The sequence below is a fragment of the Tenebrio molitor genome, chromosome 6 (assembly GCF_963966145.1).
Source record: "Tenebrio molitor chromosome 6, icTenMoli1.1, whole genome shotgun sequence".
Lineage (NCBI taxonomy): Eukaryota > Metazoa > Arthropoda > Insecta > Coleoptera > Tenebrionidae > Tenebrio > Tenebrio molitor.
In genome coordinates, this window is record NC_091051.1 from 7,450,884 (window position 1) to 7,473,320 (window position 22,437).

The 22,437-nt window shown below is 38.9% G+C and overlaps 1 protein-coding gene across 6 annotated transcripts; it reads left to right on the forward strand.

The window, feature by feature from the left end:
- The first annotated feature begins 1,730 nt into the window (after positions 1–1,730).
- Positions 1,731–22,181, forward strand: LOC138133687 (mucin-2-like). 6 transcript variants are annotated; one of them, XM_069051624.1, is made up of 15 exons: positions 1,731–1,850; positions 1,916–2,166; positions 12,490–13,989; positions 14,041–14,163; positions 14,306–14,611; positions 14,665–14,802; positions 15,457–15,597; positions 15,653–18,040; positions 18,397–18,765; positions 18,826–18,927; positions 19,184–20,038; positions 20,088–20,138; positions 20,189–21,133; positions 21,214–21,351; positions 21,712–22,181. In XM_069051624.1, exons 2-14 carry the CDS (start codon positions 2,101–2,103, stop codon positions 21,334–21,336), a joined length of 7,107 nt encoding a protein of 2,368 aa, XP_068907725.1. In that variant the 5' UTR covers positions 1,731–1,850; positions 1,916–2,100; the 3' UTR covers positions 21,337–21,351; positions 21,712–22,181. The 6 variants fall into 6 exon arrangements, with proteins under 6 accessions (XP_068907725.1, XP_068907728.1, XP_068907726.1 ...); XM_069051627.1 differs by lacking the exon at positions 1,731–1,850 and having other exon boundaries at positions 1,884–2,166; positions 15,653–17,932; XM_069051628.1 differs by lacking the exon at positions 1,731–1,850 and having other exon boundaries at positions 1,885–2,166; positions 15,653–16,714.
- The last annotated feature ends 256 nt before the right edge of the window (positions 22,182–22,437 follow it).

Here is a 22,437-nt window from a genome sequence, read left to right on the forward strand (position 1 = left end):
GGACGCACTTTACTTTTAATCAAATGTTAAAAAGACTCTTTACTATTTCCTGAATATGTTTGCTTTCATTTTTTTGATCGTGGTTGCTCAATTCTATCCTCCACTTTCAAGATGACCTTAGACATAATCAAGGGATGTCAGATCCGGAAACCTAGATGGTCACTCTATCGATCCTCGTCTACAAAGAATAAAAAAACTAAAACAAGTAATTATTTCTTTGATTTTATCTCCAAGCTATTAAATATTGCTTTTTACTTTTTGCTCGTCTGTATATTGTAAATAAAGTAATTATAATTAATTTATGAACGTAAGCTGAAAAAATTAATCGTTACCCACCAAACACACCTTTACGAAAATAATTTAATTGTAAACATCTGTTTTTGCTGCAAAACAACAGTGAAAGGCCAGTCCATTATCAGGCTTAATTAGGAAAAATAACAGATCTCTAATGCTTTTGACCAAATGTTATGGTTTATTTTTTCAAGAACACGTCAATCAAATCTATGAGATTAACCAATGCGCGAAAAAAAAAATGAAATGAATATTTTCAATGGAAAATAAAATTTGGATCTAGAACTTTTAGGTGATTTATTTTCTACTGACCTGGATAGAAGTGCATGTATCTGTTGTCAAAAAACTAGGACTTAGGAAGGCAACTGCTGTCAAATAGTGGCCATAAATAATGTTATGAATGAATTATTAAATAAGCTTGCCGACATATTTTCAAATGTCAATGCTAGCCATTAAAAATACTTTGAAACAAAGCAGATCTCAACAGGACATAAATCCGGTCCAGCTTTCGAAAAACTATCGCAAAATGTATTAATTTTTGACAGATTTATTGCACCCACTTCAGCCTAGTATTCACCCGAAATTGCACAAACAGAAAACTGTGCTGAATTTTTGAAAATCCAATTTACATAATATCTTGTAACAATTTGGTATTTAATTGCACAAACACAAAACTGTGTTTGATTTTTTTATACGTGCGTCTAACTACTCGTAAAATTTGCAACGCATTAAAATGCCACACTAAGTGAGTCAATAAAAGTGAAAATTCGTATTTTCGTCTAGAACGAAAACGACATCACCTGGATTAGTCTTAGTTACAGTGAATAAACATCGAGACCATAAAACACAAAGGTGAGACAGTCAAGTGAAGTGAGAACAGTTAACGAAACATGTGTAGGTTCGACTTTGTCGGAGCCAGCTTTAATGCATTCGATTACATAAATTCATAAAGGGATCAAATTTGAAAGTTTAGATATTGGAAACTGAGGAGAGAACGCTGTCAAGTTTCTTAAAAATAAACGATGCATTGTTCAGATTTCTCTCTACCATTTAAAGAAGACACTCCAAAAAGAATCCGAAATTTGTGCAGTCTGCAATCCCACTTGATCCTCGTATCAAGTAGACGTAACCAGTTGCACAATCCGGAAAACTGCACCAGTAAATCGATTTTCCTTAGTCTCTCACATCCTCTCTAGTTCCTCGTCGTGTCGCCTCCACTTATCTTTGTTCTCGTTTCCTCGTGTTTTAATCCACCGGAGCGTGTTCAAAATTGATTGGAAATTCACCACAAGCCCCTCAAATCATTAACATATCATTAGTCGACTCCTTCGCGCTCTTGTCTTCCTGGTAGGCCGCACGCACCCACTCGTGGGCGCTCCAACAACTGATTCTTCCTCGTTCGCACCAGTGCATCTTCCTCATTTTCGCATATTTTGTCCGTGCATATGTTATCTCAGAGGCAATATGAGCATGCAGTCTGTTGACCAAGTGAACGCGACAGAACGAGAGGGGGAGGCCTTTGCAGAAGGAGAAAGGCCGTTGCTGGCCACCGCAAGCAGGTGAGAGGGAAACCGGTGATACAGTTTTTTTCAGGTTCTTTCAACAAATTTTTACTCATTCACAGTCTCAGTGCGTTAGCCGGTGTCTTGTCGCGATGTTCTTGCAGTGACGGCCCGAGTGTTCTCCAGGATTACGCCCCTGTGCCGCCGTGGGCTAACAGCTCCAACAAACTGGCGCCTCCACCAATTTTCGCAAATCCAGTAATGCCATACGCGAGGTGTTAATAGTGACAGTCGACAATAGTGCACTATGAAGGTTTTTTATCTGCTGGTTTTCTTCTGTCTTCTGAGTGCGGACGCCCAGAGGAGATCCGTGGTAAGAAGCAAACGCAACAAAATCTTTTTGTTCGGTGGCGACTCTTACGTAAACTTTCACTGCACGTTAAGATAAGACCAGGAATAATTTTGCATAATTTTCATATTGTGCGCGAGTCAATTGTCTGTCAAAGACATGTTAGCATTTTTTCCGAGCTAAAATCAGATTTCTAACCGAGTCGATTATAAAACAATAATGCGACATGCCCATAAACTTTCAATCAGACTGTTGTAATTTCTAATATCTATACAATTTCACTTTCGTCTGACATTTTACATATGGACATTCACATCGACTGTTTGGTTCTTTGAACTTGAGTGAGCAGTGTTAAGTAACTGATTTATCGAATTTGTGGCCTTACGTCCAAGGTTTCCAAAAGTCTCTAGGTCAAGCAACATTTTTCAGCACAAAAGTAGAGCATTTTGTCGGAATTTTTACACTCTATAAAATCTACTTTCTGTCGATTATTGTAGGAATTAAATAATCACTTGTTACGTCTTTTCCTACAAAATAGTAAACTCGTTGAAAAAGAACCCAGGAAAGACTGGTCACCGCAACGTTACCACGAAACCAGACTAATCGAGAATTTATGTTCCTCAAATCGGTTAAACTGCGTCTGATCTATTTAAATTACAAATTTGTTACGTCTAATTATTAAAAAATCACGTAAGGAGAGCTGTTAGCATTGCATGCTTGTTAAACGCACTGTCATGTTACTATTACGGTAATTGTTACCGAGAACTGTAATTTATTGCAGTACATTACAATGTCTGCAAATTTTTCACGGTTTAATTACTTGTTCTGCAAATAACATGTTTTTGTCTCTTTATTCAAGTTGAAATCTCTTTAGTACCATATGGTCAGAAAATTTGTCATTTCAGCGTGACTCAAAATTTTTCAATTTACGATTTACAAATGTCACAAGTGAATTGAGCCAAATCAGAAATTTTGCATGCTCGTTGGCCTTTTTTTTTCTGACTAATGAAGAAAGCCTCTGGTTTGTACAGTGATTTCTTGCAAAATTGTAAAACTGTTGGAATTACAGTTTCCAGTTTCATGTAACAATTGCTAGAACCTCTGACATATCTCGGACAGTTTTAGACTGTTCCCAGATACTGGATAGCCTTGATACGAATGAAATGTCTGAATATGTAGCTTAGGAAATATCCATTTTTGTGTATTTGCCTTAAAGGACATCTGTTATGCTAAACGAAAGACGTGTACCATTACGGTTCTTATTGGAATACTACTGTGTAAAGATTGTCTGACCAGAACTGAAAGTACACACTTGAGGTAGCTGTTCTATTCTGAATTACCAAGACATTCTCTCGAAACACCTCAAGATAAGACAATTCTACAAGTCACTTTTACGACAAGAAACTGATCCCATTGAAAATCTAAAATAAACCATTCAGTTAGCACAATGGTGTCAGATATCTTTGTCCAATTTGTTCCAATCTTTAATCGCAGTTTAATGTTGCAATCTAATTTGGAAAGGTCAGAGGTTCTTTCTTACTGGTATTACAACTTCCACAAGCCAAGTTTTCGACTTTTAATTTACTATTTTGGAAATTTTATGGCGTCATTTGATTTGTTATATCATTATTTTGGCATTTTGTCCAAAAAATGTTTTGCCTTATTATGTGGCATTATACTTAAACACATAATCACACTAATTGGATTTTAACACCAGTTCGCTAATTGCCAATAACAAATTAATATTTGGTGTAAGTGTGCTCAACAGTCAAGTGAAGGTGGAAATGTCAGTCTTGGTAAATAAAGATATTATCTTGGTTTGAGGCAACCAATTAAATCATCACGAGTCACAAATTAAAATTGTCAGTGCATCAAATGTACTGGGTGTTAAGAATTACTTCTTATTTTTTTGTCAACATCTTGGCTATATTTCGAGTAGATTAAGATATGAAAAAAATTAAATATAAATCTTGTGTTGTGATTGGCAGATTGTTGATGAAATTTAGAATTCAAATGTTAACGACTGTTTTTTTATTGTAAACCGGATTTAAAATCTTTTAATCGTAATAATCGCTAAAAGTTAGTAAATCAGTAATTTTTGGATCTAAACTTTCAATCCGGATTGTCCAGAACTAGAACATTATGGTAATCTAGATGATATTTTGTAATAAAAAATAAAACATTTTTATGTTGTTATCAGTTGTGTAATAGTTTATTAACCCCATACCCAATAATACTTAAACTATACAAAGCTCTTCCTTTCTTTATTTATCATAGAAAAATAAACATTTTTCAACTTAACATTTTTGGAAGAAGAGTGATTCTTTACGAGTTGCACAAGACAGTCTATTGTCGAGCGAGACAACATGTCTTGTAGAAAGAGTGTTATTTTTCCTATTTCGCCTTCATAAATTTAATTTTTTTAAAATTGATGTATAAAATAATTATCTAGTGACTTTTATTTTAAAGGCATTGGGTTGGTATTGATGAAGCAATGCCATTTCATTGATAATTAAATTTCAAATTGTCTCCTACATTTTGTTACAATAATAATCTACCGCCTTAATAGTTTATTTTGATCCAAAACATGGATTCCGATTCAAATGACATCACATTTAACACTGACATTTACTATCAATACCAACCCCATATTTAACAATCACTAGAATCGATGCTACAAGATTGGATTGAACTTTGCGCAAGACTTTTCAATGTCACAAAATGCTCATTGTGACACCGAAATAAAAAAAGAATATGAATATGTAAAACAAGAGTAATAAAACGTTCATTTCTTATGATTATTGATCTATGTCGGTTTCAGCGGTGAAAATAGAAAATAGAAATAAAAATGAGTAAAGAGAAATTATCTTGCGTAGAGGTTAGAAGTCTGGAGAAGATGATGTGAAGTCCTGCAAGTCCTTAAAGCCTTCGAGAGTCATCCCAGTAATATAAAAATAGCGTGCGAATATTACACGAGCTCCTTACATAAAATGTAAATTCCTTACGAAACGTTAAATCATCGTTAGTTTTTCGTTAGATTAATTAATAAGGCACGCTTTTTGAAGGCCTAAGCTGCTGTCACGAAATCGCATTAAAGTTAAATTAGTCTCGGAAAAATGTCTTGAGGCGCTCTCGCTCCGACAAAACAGCACATTAGCAAAATTTGAAAGCGAATTGTAGTTTACTCAGATACGCATTCGATAACATGTCGTAACACTTTTTCTAACACCAGCCTGCTCCAAATTAACAACTTAACACAACCGAGAGCGATTTTTTACGAAAATTACAAAAAAATCGTTTGCATGAGTTATGTCAGTCCGAATATCACTTTCTTATCCGTTGTTTGTAATTAGCATTAGCACGCATTTATCTAAATTATTTCATATCTGGCGTTTGCAAATTTCTCTTCGTTTCTCCGACAAGATTTTTCCCTAATTCACTTTCCACGCTCGGCAACAGACCGATTTTGAACAATATTATTAAAACTAGTTGCACACAACGATTTTATTGCGAAGGACGAATGAAAGGCGGGTCCGGATTGATACAGATCCTGGCAAGACACTTGCCGTAATATTTATTAAAATTTTACACTTCGCTGATACGATTTAAATAAGGATAAGTAAACTTTCACCGATTTCTGAAACGGCGTGGCTTCGCCGATATGCATTTCGGTATAATAACGAATCGGAATTTTAGAGAAAATGTCCACCGAAGAAATCCTTAATTTATGGTCGTGTCGAGAGTGTTTGGATTCTTCGTGTGAATCAGTCGTGCCGAAATTTTGTTTTCTCGTAGGGAATGTTCGACCACTTGCAGATACGTCAAAGTTATCGGTATTGGTAATTATTGAAAGGCGCTGCATTCTAATCGCCAGCCTTGACTATAAACTAATTGCTGGCAAAAGCTGTGAATTTTTTACAAACAATTCCACGAATTCGCTCTGATATGTTATTCTAGCGGATAATGTCGCCTAGAAAATGAAACAGTGCAGAATAAAAGTCATATCATTAAGACCACATAATTGCAACAATTGTCAGATGACAATCGTGTATTTTCACGTTAATTCGAGCCGAGTATTGTCGCATCGAGTTTTCACTTTGTGACCACCGCTCGGAACAAAAATGTCAATTTTTAGACGAGGCAATGAAGCGTGAAGTCTTAAACAACACCTTGGCTAGAAAATCGTAGAAAAATCGTTATTACACAGTGCAGGGTGGTAATTTGTGGTTCATAATTAAACGGTCGCCGTTACACTCTTCAACTATACTTGACGACTTTTTTAACAATAAAGGGCGTTGTCGTGACCGGTCTGATTAAACCTGTGTGAAGGCTGTATAGTTTCGAAAAATTTCCTCGGACATTTACATAAACACAATCAGGATTGACAAACGTTCGGCGTCTCTTATGTGACAGATTGACCTATGCAAATGATTTTTTTCCCAGTTTATAATTACCAACACGAATTATTATACTTTCAAATTTTCAATAGAAAAAGTGATATTTTGTTGTTGTTTTAATGAATCATAAATTCGTACAGCATCAAATGTCACACGGATTGGCTGCAGGAAAATCAGATTTTACTGAGACAAGGATAAATATTGATCCGGTGTCAATTTGTTCTATCTGGGTCAGCCGTTGACTTTCTGATACTGTCACGTCTTAACACAAGAATTTTTGTGACTGCGTCGCCGATTTCCAATCAAGAAGAAAATTTTTAAAAAAGAATTCAATTACCAACTGTCCGAACAACATTAAAAAAGAACAAATCTCTTACTCACAAGCGTAAAAGACCGTTTTCATATCGTTTTTCTTCGATGTTATATTGTGTAGATTATTTCAACAAACGATTTGCTGCAATACTCACTTTTTTTGCATAAAATGTAAAAGATAAATTACATTTAATGTTTGCCGAATTAGAACCTTAACATATGATCTGAACAGCCCTGAAACTAATTGAAATTAGTTTAACATTTTGGATTTGATCGAGAACATAAACTTAAAATATTGGAACATCTTTACGCAATCGCATTCAAAGATCACCGAAACCCTGAACAGATAAATTAAAAACGTTAATTGCATTTTTTGGGTATTAAGAATGTGTACTTGCATGTTTGCATCGATGGACTTAATAAGTGGATAAAAATAAAATGTTGCGACTTGTAAAAAATGAGGAAGTTTGCACACTTCGGTATAATTTTGTTTAAAATTTGAATTTTATTATACGAGTTATTGGGAGTCGAAGAGTGAAGCTACTTTCGCTGAAAAATTAAAATGAAATTTATTGAGCACTTATGTCTAGTAAAATTGCATTAACTTAAGTATGCGCAGATACGTTTCGAAAAGCACATAAATCAACCAGTGGGTTTTAAGCAAAGTAGATAAAATAGAAGTACCTACTAAGTAAAGATAGATTCTTCGGCGGAAGTAAACGACTACAATTTTTTTTTTAATAATTCAGTAATTATTGTTTTTTGTTGCTAATAAAACTAAAGCCGCAACAAAAATTTCTCTTCCTGTGGAATAAAACAGAGATGTGATCAGAAAATATATCTGCGTGTGTTAATAATATGATATGTATAATACAATTTTTAAAATAAAAATGTATTAATCCATCTGTAACTAAACTTTTCTCATTATCTTCTATAAGAAGTAAATTACAAGACATTCTTTTACGCCGTCTTAATTATTTTTTTAAACAATTATTTAATTTGTTTATTTTAATATAACAATACCCATTGTCTTTCTTAGTTTTTCAATCATAAACGATATTACAATTTTTCTCTCACTTTATTCTCCATAAAAGTGGAAACTATAACAATAACGCAACAATAATGATGACAATACGAATTGATGACAACTGGTACTCTTTAAAAGTGATAAATTAGAAAAAAAAAACAGTTGCCGATTCACTATGGCACCATCCTTGGGTATTTTTAAAAATTTTCAACATGAGTGACCAAATTAAAACAGTCGATAATCAGAAATTCTCTTTTCGTCCTGTATTATTTTTTATAAGAGTACAAAGTCCCACTTTGATTTTTATAATGGCGAACTTAACAACAATATTTATTTATCCAGTTATTATTCATTCTCTTTTCAGAACTAGAACGTTATTCAATACATATCTGCATACATTTGAATATCATAATTGCAGTGTAGTTACATAAAAAAATGCTTTAGTGCATAACGTTTGAAAGCAATTTGTTTCCAACGAAAATACGAATACTACTAAATTCACTTTATTTATTAATTAAATATTTAAGGCCAGCACTGTCTTGGTTCGTTAAAGCTGCGCAGAAGAATATTTTTCAGCTTGGCAAAAAAATGTTGAATTTTTTCATCCAAATTTCTTCGTTTTGCTTCTTTACTGCTTTAACTTATTTTCATGTACACTTCATGAATCATGACACCACAAACTATCCTAACCTCTTAAAACAACACAGGACATATTTATAACACTTCAGTTTGAGGAAAACTTGTTGAACTTTTTCATTATTGTTTCACGCTGCTTTTATACAGGGTGACTTTGAAAGTTGTGCAGATATTTTAACCAGTGGTAGGTAATGATTGAGCCAATAATGCCTTATAGAAATGTTAATATTTTTCGAGAAAAAGAGGCTAAAAGTTTTTCAAAAAAAGTTTAGAAGAAATGAGAAAAAAATTATAGTAGGCTTTCTTTGTTGTCATTTAATTCAAAATGAAGTCACTTTGACAAGAACCAAATCTTAACCACAATTTAAATAAAAAATAGCTTTCAGAAACTTGGAGAAAACCGATAGGGTTTTGATCTATGGCGAACCCCGTGGACATTCAGAGCTAGCACAGCAAGTCTACCGTGAAACGTTTCCTGAAAGGATACTTCAATGCACGAATCTTTGTAAACGTTGTACAGCATCTTCGCGATTTCGAAATGAATGAGCGCGATCTTTGAAGCCAATGAGAACATGGCATCTTAGTTGGAAAAGAAGAAACTCGAAATTGAAAAATAGCAAAATAGCATCGTGACTAGTCTTGCAATTCACCTGGGAATTTCTCAGTTTGTAGTTTGACTGCAAGTTCAAAACGCCATTCAGGAAATTCGTCAAAACACAGGCATTCTGAATCGAGTTTGGTTTTCTTGATTTTGAGCAACTTCTTTGATGTTTCATTTTATGCTTTTACTCACAATTACAATCTTTTTATTTTGTTGTTTAAGCCTTTGTTGTTTTCTAAATAAGTTGCAGGCACTATTTTAGCATCCTTTACAAATTTTATCAAAGATTCATGATGAAACTCAAAAAACTTAAACGATAAACGTCAAACATAACCTTGAATGACAGAAAAACTCTAATGGAAAAACTTGACACTTTAGTTAGTCGTGCATCAGAACTGCCCGCCAAATTTGAAAATTTTCAGCGGTTCCAAACGAACTGATTTCTTTGAGTCTCTTGTAAACCATTAGCATTTGTATAAGGCAAGTTGGGTTATTTTGCCTTCTTTTAACACGTACTACCTCAGATTAAAATATCTGCAGAACTTTCAAAATCAGACTGTATATTTTTGGGAACTTGCTTCCTTTTGACACTAGAGACAAAATTTCTATGCAAAGCCTCAAGGAACACCTAATTTGGAACCGCCTTGTTTTTCGTGCTTCTTGTCACTTTCCTTTCCGTTATTTAAAATTTATAGCCCGGCTGTCTAACGATTCTTAACAATCAATTCTCACCTTTCTATTATCAACGTGAGCACATTTTTATTTAAAAATAACGGATAACTTCTCATTTCATTTTCGGTGCAACTAAACATTTCCCCTTCCCATAAAAAAATATCACAAAGATTACAACACAGCAACAATTAATAACAAGATTTATAATTTTACAAGCCAAGCTTTTTAATTTACAATACTTTACTCCATGAAATGAAGTTCCTTTGTATTTTCCTCTATCACAAAAACACTATTTATCTTTCATCATAACTCATACACAATTGCAACACTCGTTTAAACTATCTTAACCATTCAAAACATATTTTTTTAAATTGTAGGTATTACCATAATTACAGCGCAGTTAATTAAAACGTTTGACTTAATCAATCGACACATAATTGTCTAGATTGTACTACAACAATTTTAAAAAACTGTTTTTCATCACCTAACATTTCTTAATTTCCTAAACTTAAAATTCTTACTCGCACAAATGTGAACCAGATTGAGCAACTTTTAAAAATAAATTCCATTTACATTTTATACCTTGAGCTGTGACAGTTTTTTCTGGACTCGATTGCCCAACTTACAACAATAAATTATCGAATTTATCGTTTTTACTATTATCCAGTAGTGTAATCCTAGTTGTAAACTAAATGCAATTCACCTTCTCTCCTAACCTCGCTCATTCTCTTACACTCGACGACTTTTACAGTTATTGATTTAATTAACTTGCAAAAACACCACATACCTATTACATCTTATTTTAATAGAGTAATTAGTCTTGTCAATCTAAGATACAAGTAATCGTGTGCATCCTTGGATCAGTTCTCTTGCAGAATACCCCAAATAGTTGAAATGAAACAAACCCAATTGGGTCAGCGTATGTCAGTTCATAATTTACAAAGTATTTGGACGTACATAAAGCTACTTTCACTTGTATCCCATGAACCCACATTGCGGTCACTATTAAATTGTTAATGTTAAATACGCGAGTTTTCAATTAAATTAAGAAGATGCGCCGAGGTGGTCATTTAAATGAAGTTATGTCCACCACCCATAAGTGTAAATGTCGGTGTATGTAGATTAGCACCCACTTACTGTGAATCACGCTGAAATATGTTGCCCTTAATTATATTAATTTGCAAAGCGCAATTTTGGTAATCCTTGACATTTGGGATTTTGACGGTGGGAATGGAACCACCCCGGATCAGAATGGGCAACGGAAATGGGTTAAAAACTGCTCTGCGATGCCTTCAATTAGAGTCGGACTTACGAAACGAATTTTTCGTGTTTGTCCGTCAAGAAAATTGGCCGAATTGCAGATTTTCTAGTTGCGTAACTGTTATGTCGGATTTTTAATAATAATTACGTCGGACAATTAGTTATTTTGAAAATAGTGGGTTGCGTAATGGAATGAAAGTGTATCAAATCGTAGGTGGAGATGGGGATTTTCACGCGGAAAATAGAAACTGCGATGATCTTGTGTCACGCGTAGAAAGCGACAAAATTCTCTCGAAATGAAGCGATTAAAGGTACTTAGAGTTACGTAAGCCGTCGATAATTTTAATTAAGGAAATTCGCTTTTGCATAAAATCGCCGCCCTTGCACAATAAACTCGATTAATATGACCAAAACTTTCTAGCCTTTTGAGCTTTAGCAAACCGAACTTTCACAATACGCAAGTATGTGGCTTGCGGTTATCGCCAATTAAAACCAAAATTGATTAAGTGTGAAGAGTAATTAGAGTTGCGCCACTTGACCCGTAATTGCGGATGGACAATTCGTCCGTTCTTCGGCCTTCGATGCTTTGTCTCAAGAGTCGAGGAACTGGATGGTGGCGCAACCGGGGACAAACCCGTTGGAAAATTTAGATTGTTATCAGAGTGAGTGATATTTAGGCGAGATTTGACGCACCGAAAGGTTAGCTCCGATTTGAGTATTTTGCGAAACGGATTTACTATGGTCATAGCTAGTTCCACGCAGTGGTTCGACAAGTGTATTTTTAAAATCGACAATTTTATGCTTTCTGCTGAACAATAATGGCACTCGAGATCTCGTTCTTTGTTCGCGCTGGTATTGTATCAACCTCGCCAAAAATTATAACACCGAATCTTGTTTTTGCCACTTGCGATCAACTTCTCCGCCACACCGGAATAATAAACAACAGAACTTGTTGACATTTAAATCCGGGCAGGTACAAGGTGATCGGTCTTGTCTTTCACATGTGGTGGAACGATTTTTTCCACCTGTAGTGGTCGCTCAAATCGGATTTCGCAAATCAGATTGAAACGCTCTTAAATGAACAATCAAGGTTGTCAATTAGTTGTACCAAGAGCCTAACATTTAGTACAAAAATTGCTAAGAGATTTTACACTAATCGTTGTCCTCGATTCGCTCCGTACAGCGGAAAAGCTAGTGATGGTCAAGATTAGACCCAGCTCCACATTCGACATGGGCGTTGCATACCCACCCAACCTCCAACTGATGTGATCAGAGAAATTACGTGCAGTCCCAATAAAAATTCAAATTAAATTGCTTTATTAACTTTCTTTTCTACGTAAACTAAATGGACTTTGAATGCTAACGTAGCGGAACAATGTTTTGCCAAATAACAGATTTGTCAAGGCGACCTTGTACGAAATCACCAAACTGTTTACTTGCAGAAATCTGAACTACTCTCTGAAAATGAATCTCCACCCAAATCCGCTAGAAGAGGCAGAGCAAGATTTACAGTAACGACGGATACTCCTGAAGTCGAAGAACACAAACGTCCTGACCCTCCCGGTCGAAGACTGACCTCCAGGAGACGACCTGAAACACACACTGAAGCCCCCATTCGAAAAACCTACGAAGTCGAGGAAGTCGTCGATGACACTCCCATAGAACCGTTCAGAAAATCGGGAAAATCTAGAGTACTGACAGAAAATAAATTTGAAGCTCACAACGCTCCATCCTCTAACGCTTTGTTCCAATCAGCAACCACCGAAAGTCTAGATGAGGCGTTAAAGAGTGTTGATACTGGTGTTGTCGATACTACTTCTTCGTCAGAACCATCATCATCAACTGTTTCCACCAATTTGGAATCATCAGCGTCGGAACTGACTTCTGGTGAAATTTCTAAGATTGATAACGAAATCAGTCGGAGTCAACCTGAAACCACAACTCCTATAACGTCTAGAACCACGAGAAGAAGTAATGGAAGATCGAGGAGTCATGGAGGAGCTGCGCCTAGTCCTACTGTTGCTTCAAGAGCTCGTTCGAGAAGTAGAGCGACGAGAAAACCTGAAGAGCAAAGCATAGCAACACCTGCACCTAGTAGACCAGTGCACAGAGGATCAAGAAGACGAGCTGATAGCACTGGTGCTGAAGCTAGGACCAGAGGACCGTCCGTGATTGGTGCTGCTGAAACAGTAGAATTACCATCGCGTTCGCGTACTGGTAGAAAGATTCCAGGAGGGACTAGACGAAGTGAAGAAAAAGCTCCTGAGAAAATCACGATTGATTTGCCACAACCGCGCAGATCTAATGGTAGAAAAAGTGTTGAGGTGACAACTGGAAGAAGTCGGTTGAGGTCTCGTTCTAGAGAGGTACCGCCTGTGATAGATGAACAAAAACTAGAGGTGTTACCGCTTTTTGAAAGAGAAACCAAAACTGTCAGACCTGTGAGGAAGTTGGTGTCGAGACGACGCAATCTCAATTCTGCAGAAGAAGTTGAAACTAGCGCTACCGAGAATGATGTTAAAGTGGCTCCGAAGCCCCCGAGGCAGTCTGTAGTTGTGGAAACCAGAACCGAGTCGAGTGTCAAAAGGCGGAAGACGAATAAACTAGTAACGCAAGGCACTAAACCGACTGTTAAATCGACGATTAAGTCGACGACTAAGCCTGCAGTTAAGAAATCGGTAAAACCAGTAATTAAGGAGTCGGTGGTATCGGAAGTGACGGAAGTTACGTCGAAGAGAACCGTCACTAGGAAGAAACTCTTGCCCAGGACCAATTTTGAGAGTCCTGGGTTTACATCGAGGGGTGTGAAAAAATCAGAAGTGAATTTGACTGCTGTCAAGAAGAATAAATCGGGCTTGACGAGTTCTGAGGAAGAGATCGACGATAGCGACAATTATCCGGAACAGTTTAAAGCGTTGTTGCAGGCGAAGAAACAGAAAAAAGTAAGCATTGTCTTGGAAATAATAGTATAACAATGACCCGTTGTGTTTTAGGAGTCAAGGCCGCTGCATCGTGTGGTAACAGCATCTCCGACAATCACGAAGACTACGGAGAAGGTCGTGAACTCTTTGTCCAGCACCACGACTCAAGCCACCACTTCGGAAGCCAGCCGCCAGGTAAACTCAAATTAGTACTGTGTGGTACTTTTAAAAGAGAAAGTGGTTCTCGCGAAACTAGTTTAATACGAATGAACGCTTGATTAGTAAAGAAACGAGCACCATATCGCAACGATTTTTCGCCTAACTGATATGTTGCCAGCTCGAGGATTCCGAAAACGAACTGGACCCGAAGTCTGCGAGGCCGACGAGACGCCGCTTTTCCCACAGCACGGCCACCAGGCCCACCAGGAAGAGCAAGGTCGTCGCCAGGTCCACCACGGCTGCGCCGCCCAAAGACCACCGATTCCACGCCAAGTTCAACACGGAGCAAGAAGCGACGACCGCCAGTTCGGTGAGGCCGACCAGGGGATTCTCGCCGAAGCCTCCCAGAGGACTGTACAGCAGCAGAAAGAACAAGGAAAGCTACGCGAAGAGCAAGAGCGGTAGTAGTACTACCACGGCGCAGGTAAAAGTGGGACTTGCGTAAATATCCAAGTGACAATATAAAAATTGCTCCAGATTCCGATTCCGAAAAAACACAACCGGTACAGCTCGAGATATCGCAACGACGCCTCTTCGAGAGGAGCGATTCGGACCAGCACCAACGCCCCGGCGTATTTGCCAACCATACCGACCATTACCCCGCCGACCACTTCGGTAAGTTAGCAACCAGTGATGAAGTGATCCTTGACAAGGCAAGTGATCACGTGATTCGAAATAGTACACCTTGACTTAAATCAGATCAACCATTAATCAACTTTTGGCACCCATTCTAACAAATTTATCTTTGCTTAAGGAATATGTTTGGCCAGAAGAAGAAAATATTGAATACAGTTGGTCTTTCTCACGCTTAAACTGAGAAGTGTCTTCACTGCTTCATCACCTGCTTCCACCTCTCTTCTACATTACTTTATAACACTAGACAAAAAAAAATATATCACTGGTGTCGGTTTGGTAACAGTAAGTACATGTACAGATATTTATACTTATCTGGCCGTAATTTAAGAGACCTAGCTACCTCTTCTCATCCATCGAGTGAGAGAACTTGCCAGTAATAAAAGTATAAATATAATACAGGTATCTTGTATCTACTTAAGATAGCTTTAAGAAGAGGTGTACTATTTTATTTTTATACATTTTATACACGATATTTTATAATAAAAGCATCAGAAACAGGACTGTTCTTTTTTATTTACTTGAGTATGTAAATACGAGGATTTGCACGCTGTTTGCTGATTTATTAACCAGTTGGAGCGTGGTGTTCCAAAGATCCTGTTCCCAGGCGAGGGTTTAATGTGGAAACGTTTGCAGGTAAAATCGGCATTCCAAGATAAAGATTTGGGCGTGGAGGTAATCAGTTTCGATGACCCTGTGAATACGGTACCTTCAGCAAATCTAGTTAGCGGAGAATACCTCGCTTCCTCTACTGAAAATCACCTAACTAGTCCCTTGGTAAATTGGCAAAACAACAGCGGCACAAACAAAACTGACAAATCTGTTCCCAAAGGTATCAGCATCCCAAACCAAGACCACGGAAAAACCCGTTTCGATCATAGAAAGAATAATAAATTCGATAACAGCCATATCCACGACCGAAGTACCCCACCCGACCAGACTGACGACACCCACAACAGAAACCCCGACAAAAGAGTCCGCCATCTTAAAACTGGCGACAAAAAAATCGACAAAACTTGACAAAACCCAGACCACCCAAAAAATCCCCGTCGTGACAGTGACTAGCGAGAAACCCACAACAATCATCGAAAGAATTCTCAGTTCTCTGTCGGCTATCCAAGTTGATAACTCGACGGATAGTAAAAATTTCAAATCGAAACAAGTAGGTACAAACTTTAATACAATTAGTTCTCCGTCCACCACACCTATCACTAGAGTGACTAAATCAACGCTTCCTGCACAATTCAGCACTTCTGTGAATCCTTTGATTGTATTAGATGAGATTTCGAATGAACAAACCCTGCAAAAGCGCACCATAGGTAAATTGTTAGCTCTTCTGAACACTCTAACGTCGACGACGGCAAGCTCACACCCCACACAACTAGTCGTGGTCACACCGAAAACCACCAATTACGTAGTTGGGACTAGCGCTGCCACCACCACCACAACAGTACCCACGACAACAGTACCAAGCACAACAACGACCACAGATCAACTCTTCACGTCTCCAAATCCAGGTGGTGCGTCTTTGGGTTCAAGATCAAAACCTCCGGAGTCCACCACGGTCAGATACACTTCAACTCCAACAATCACGACATTGAGCACACAAGCACCGACAACTCCGTTCGCGATTACTTCGACACCATCACCCACACTCACCTCGAGCGAAGCCTCCTCAACCAGCACCACTCCTGGAGATTTTGCAAACGAACTCGCACCACTTCCTCTTTCTATCGAGTCAGGTGTTACTAGTCTAGCGATAGATTCAACAACTCCGTCCACTACTGATTCTTCACTATCAGTTAGTTCCACTTTACCGACTACCGAACTCGCTGTTGATACTGAAACAGCTTTTGCCTTCCCTTCAACAATACCGGCACTAGTCAATTTCGAAGTAAGTCCAGGCAGCGTGTCTATCTTCTCTGCTAATGATCTATCTAATGCAATAACCCCAGATGATTTTCGAAGTACCACCATAACTATTCCGGGCAGAACTAATATTCCAGAGACTGTCATAACAACTCAGTCGAGTACTGAGGGCACAACTCCTCTTCAAACTACTACTCCTATTCCTAATTCTGCTGATAGTAACGCAACCACTCAAACAGTCAATGTAGAGAGTCGAATTGGTACGGAAAGCAGCACTGCTGGTACCGCTACGACAGTTCCGAGTACCACGACTGCTGGTACTGCTACGACGGTTCCGAGCACCACAACTGGTAGTACCGCTACGACGGTTCCGAGTACCACAGCTGTTGGTGTTACGCAGGCACCTAGCACGACACAGATACCTAGTACTACAGCTCCCGGTGGTACACAGGCTCCCAGTACGACGGCTGCTAGTGGTACAGAGATGCCTGGTACGACACTGCCTCCTAGTACAACTGCCGGTGCGACAGTGGCTCCCAGTACCACTGTCAGTCCCGGTACGACAGTAGCCAATCCGGTTGCGCTGTCTGCAGTTACTACGGACAGTGCTACACAGGCACCTAGTACGACAGCTGCCGGTACTACACAGGCACCTAGTACGACAGCTGCCGGTACTACACAGGTTCCGAGCTCCACAGTTGCTGGTACTACACAGGCTTCGAGCTCGACAGTTGCTGGCACCACAGAGGCTCCGAGCTCGACGGCGGCCAGTGCTACCACAGCTGCCAGTCCTAATCCTTTGAGTATAGCTGGCGGTACTACGTTAGCTCCCAGTACTACGCCCGCCGCTACTACCACTCTGGCTCCGACTACTACCGCTGCAAATAACACAACTCAGGACATTACATCTAACGAAATCGATACGACGGGCTCGCCCGAGAAATCTAATCAAACTAGCACTGTCAGTTCATCGACTAATACACCCCCAAGGTCGTCGGGTCGTTCCGGACGTCTTTTGAACATAGTTCAGGACCCTGTCCAAAACTCAATTGAAACAACGACGAGCCGAAACAAAGACTACTTCATCTTCGCCGTTCTAAATAACAATACTGTATTGCGTAAACGACCAAGTAGATTCCCGACTAAAGATACACCCTTCCTTATTGTTGGCGTGTACCCTAACAACACTATAGTGAGAAAGTTCCCAAATGGTTCCTTTGTTCCAATGGAACCTGTTATAAGGGTAAGCGGATTCGATACGCGCGAAAACCCTCCACCCTTACCGGAAATAACCAGTAACCAAGTAACACCCGACCAGGGCAGCCGACCGGAAAATAAAAATCTTCAAACGGTATTCATTGTCAATAACTATTGGGTGCTTGGGCTTTCGCCGCTTCTTTCATTTCTTCACAGGTCACCTGATCTCAGTCAGTTGTATTTATGTGTTGTATGTATGTACATACCGTAGCTTGTGAGTGTATTAATTTGTGCACGCTTTTATTGTAGAAATGCACCACTAAATTTGTTAGCGTAAGTTCAGGTGACTTAGAAAAGTGAAGAAACCTAGTCGTTTTTCATCAAAGAAGAGTTTCTTCATTTTTGTCAGTTATATCTAACAATACACATCATGCCATTAACACTGTACCATCAAAGCAGGGTTTGACGTGATTGGTCGAGTACTGAAAAATCAGAGCTTTCTTTTTGTAGGTCGACCAAAATACAATTCCTCCTCTTGTGGCAAATCCATTGTCGTTAAGTACTGTAAATAATGCAACTACAACCACCGGAACTACACCTAGTAGTACCGTACCTACGGTTCAAGCAAACCCGTTGTCGATTAGTAGTACTAGTAGCAGCACAAACGAAAGTAGCACCTCTCCCACCACTATCAGTAGCAGTAGTACACCAGTCGCAGCAGTTACTACGACTCCTGGTACTACAACATCTAGCACAGCTCCCACTGCCACTCTGCCTACTCTGACAGAAATCTTGAACGGAAGGACAGTGCAAGCTTTTAATAGCATCATAAATATCTCCGATCTTAGTAAAGTCCAGACTCTTGACGTCGACCCAAAGGTAAGTAAAATCTTTCAAAACTGTCTTTATCAATCTATATTTTGGTACGATCTTCACTAGACCAATCGTGTTTTGAATGCTGACGAGATTAAAGACAAAACAAACATAGTTTTTCGATGGAAACCTGTCACCAGTCCGACGTATACTTTTGACGTAATCAAGGCAAGAATTACGAATTTTAAAGTACTGTAGTACTCATCTTGTCTAATATTTCTTATCAATAATAGACGTAATAAAAAAAAATCGTACATCGTAAATTAACTGAGAAGATTGCTAACAAAATAACTATGTGCTCTCTCACAAGTACTCACATTCTTCTCTTACAGTACTACCGCTTGAAAGTTCACGATAAACTCTCATTTTAAATCTCATTTTACCATGATTGCAGATTCCTCTTTTTAACTTGCATTTATTGCAGAGTAATCCAGTGACGACGACACTGCCAACTCCAACTCTTTCCAACAGAATTCTAGATGATCCAGTTGCCTTGGCAACATCTTCATTACCGACAACTCAACAGCCAACAACAACCACTACAACAGCTGCTCCTACAACTACAACAGCTGCTCCAACAACTACAACAGCTCCTCCTACAACTACAACAGCTCCTCCTACAACTACAACTGCCTCCACGACTACAACCCTGCCACCTACGACCACTGCTACCGCAACAACAAGAAGACAACGTACAACAGTACTGCCATTGTCTCAACCTGCCACCACAACTTTCCGAACCACTACTGGTTTCCCATCGACGACGTTCTTCCCGACATTCTTGACCACTCTGTTTTCGACAATTCGTCCGAGAAGATTGTCGACGACCGAGTCACCAATCACTATTGTAACACCAATCTCGAATAGAGTGCAACCTACTACGACTCCACGAATCGGTATTAACACAATCAGTGGTGATTTAGCAGCCGCGAGTACTACAAGAACGGTTAGTACGACACCCGTACCAACTACCACGCTTTTGTCGACGTTACCAGTTAGTACCACGATTAGAAGTACTAGGAGACGAGGTACTGCACCTACAACTACTGCATTACCAGTTACAACTACAGTTTTGACAACGACGATTCCGACCAGTACTGCCAGTGCCAGTGCAAGAAATGCTAGAAGGAGTACTGCCGCACCGAAAGTTACTAGTACTAGTGCTACGAAGAAGCTTAAGAAGTTAACGGAGCAGCAGAAGAAGGATTTAGAAACGTTGGCACAACTGGAGATGGAGCAAGCTGCAATTTTGAAACAACTAGCATTTTTAACTAATTTGGTAAGTGGAGTCGACACTTTGTAACTGTTTGAGTGACGGAGTCTTTCAGAATTTCGCTGGTATGAAGCCTACAACCGAGAAGAATGACCTGGCTAATAGGGTAAGTTTGCGTTGACAACAGAAATATTTGATTTATTGAAATATTTTTAGATAATTGCGTTGGCTGTCGAGCGCGATAAGGGTAGAGAGAAAGTTACTACTGTTGCTTCGGAGACTCTATCGTCTGAAGGAAGTCGTCAAGCCAAGAAAATAGCGCCTTCAGATGAACAAAGTCTCGAAGAGTTGGTCAAACAACTGAACATTGCAACTCCTTCGACCCTGACTACTCAATATGGAAAAAGCAACGATGCCATCGTGGCTGCGTTACTTAAAGAACAAGGAATTGGACCAACAACACCCAAAATAGTAGAAGACATTTACAGTCAAACCACTACAACTACCCGAAGACCCAAACCTAAACCTACCACACGAGCGCCAGGTCCTCTCATGCAAAGCTTGAACTGGTTGCTCAACGTCCTAGCTCCACCTACTACAAAAAGACCTAGACCTAAACCCAAACCAAAACCTAAACCCAAGCCTGAACCAACTTCAGAAGAATTATTGACGCACCAACCCACCCATATCACACCAGTCGTGACACCAGCACCACGACAAAATATCGTCAGTTCTTTGTCGCAAGAAGACATACAGAAGCTGATCAAACAGCTCGAGCAGATCCAGAAAGACCCCAAGAACTCCCAAAATCTGGACTTCTCGTCAATCAACAGTCTCCAGTCTTTGATAGGTTCAAACGGGGTGCAAGTCAGTTCTGCTGGAACAACTGGCACCACAACTAGAGAGACCACTCCTCTTAGTACCACCAAAACTCGTGTGGCCAAGTCCACTACAGCTATCCCCCTAAGCGTCAGCAACAGCATCGTCGACGACGATTTCGTCTCGACGACGACCACCAAACCGCGAGTCTCTCTTCCTCCCGTCAAGTTGCGTCCAGTTCCGGGCATAGAAGACTCGGACACTCTAGTTCGAGGCCAGCTGATTAACGCCGCTGTCAACGTCACCAGAGCGATTTCCTCGTTTTTGGGAACTGCACTACAGGTAAATCCGAACTTTGCTACTCCTCTCTCAACTCTCGTAAACTAGTACTGGTTTTACTACCTATTACTTGTATTTTCCAGGATGCAGCACACCAATTTACAAGAGTATTTTCAAGCGGTTCAGCAAATTTGAACGATTATTTCGGTTCTAGATTCGTTTTAACGAACATAACGAATATTAGCGGCGCGACTAGTAACGTTTAGGATTTGTTAGAAATGGTAAACTATTCGTAGCATGCGCCACAATAACTCACTCAAAACTCATCTCGTCTTCTCATCGACCACCATTTAACGAATCTTAATCTCTCGAATCTCGCATGTGCCATTTACTCGTATTTGCAGTAAGAAGGGCAAATGCTTCGCACGAATCCTTCCAAAATTTGCTTTTCTTACTCTCGCAGACCTGCTCCAAGTGGTACACACATTTTCCAAAAAATACACCGCCATTTTTCGATATCTCTTTTCTATTCCAGAGTTTGCAATTCATTCTTTCTCGACGCTTAGTCCTTGGAGCAGCTTAATACATTATAATATCGCAAAGAAATGCAATACCATAGTGTTGATTAATTGCTTTTGTAGGGTGCTGCCACTTCATTCCAGTCCTTATTGGGTTCCGGATCTCGCGTAGTGGGATCTCTGATGCAAGTTTCTTCAAACACTTCTTCAAGACCAGGATGAAGACTACGTGCTATAATTTAACTGTTACTTATTTATTGTATTAATTTGCATATAACTTGTTCACTTGATTTGTTACATTGCACAAAGGACAATTAAGATTTATGGGAATGTTATTAGTCAACTGATTCGAAGTGATAAATTTGTATTTCCTATTGTTTTTTTTACTATGTTTTAATTAAGTGTATTTACTTAGTCATAATTTTAGAGAACCAGCTGATAGAAAATACTCGAAAACTATTTTATTTTCGCTTTTGTATATAGAAAGTGTTTGTAAATTATTGTTATCCTAGTTAGTACGGTTTTAACTTTATTATTTTAACATTAACTTGTAAATACGCTGTAATTATTAATAAATAAATTGTTAGTAGAGACACTGCATGTTTTTTGAAGTGAAAACTTCTTTAGGCGCGCCACATACATTTTATTCCCGGGCAGTGAATTAGTTTCATGCGACACGGTAAACTCGTTCGCAGCACAAGCTAAAATTGGAAAATCGTTCGCAGCACGACACGGCAAGCTAAAATCAAGGGAGTCGAGTTTTTTAGCGGAGCGAGCGAAAAACAATCAACGTCATTTGTCAATTTTAAATTTTCATTGAACGTTGTGACCTGACTGACCTCAGTGCAG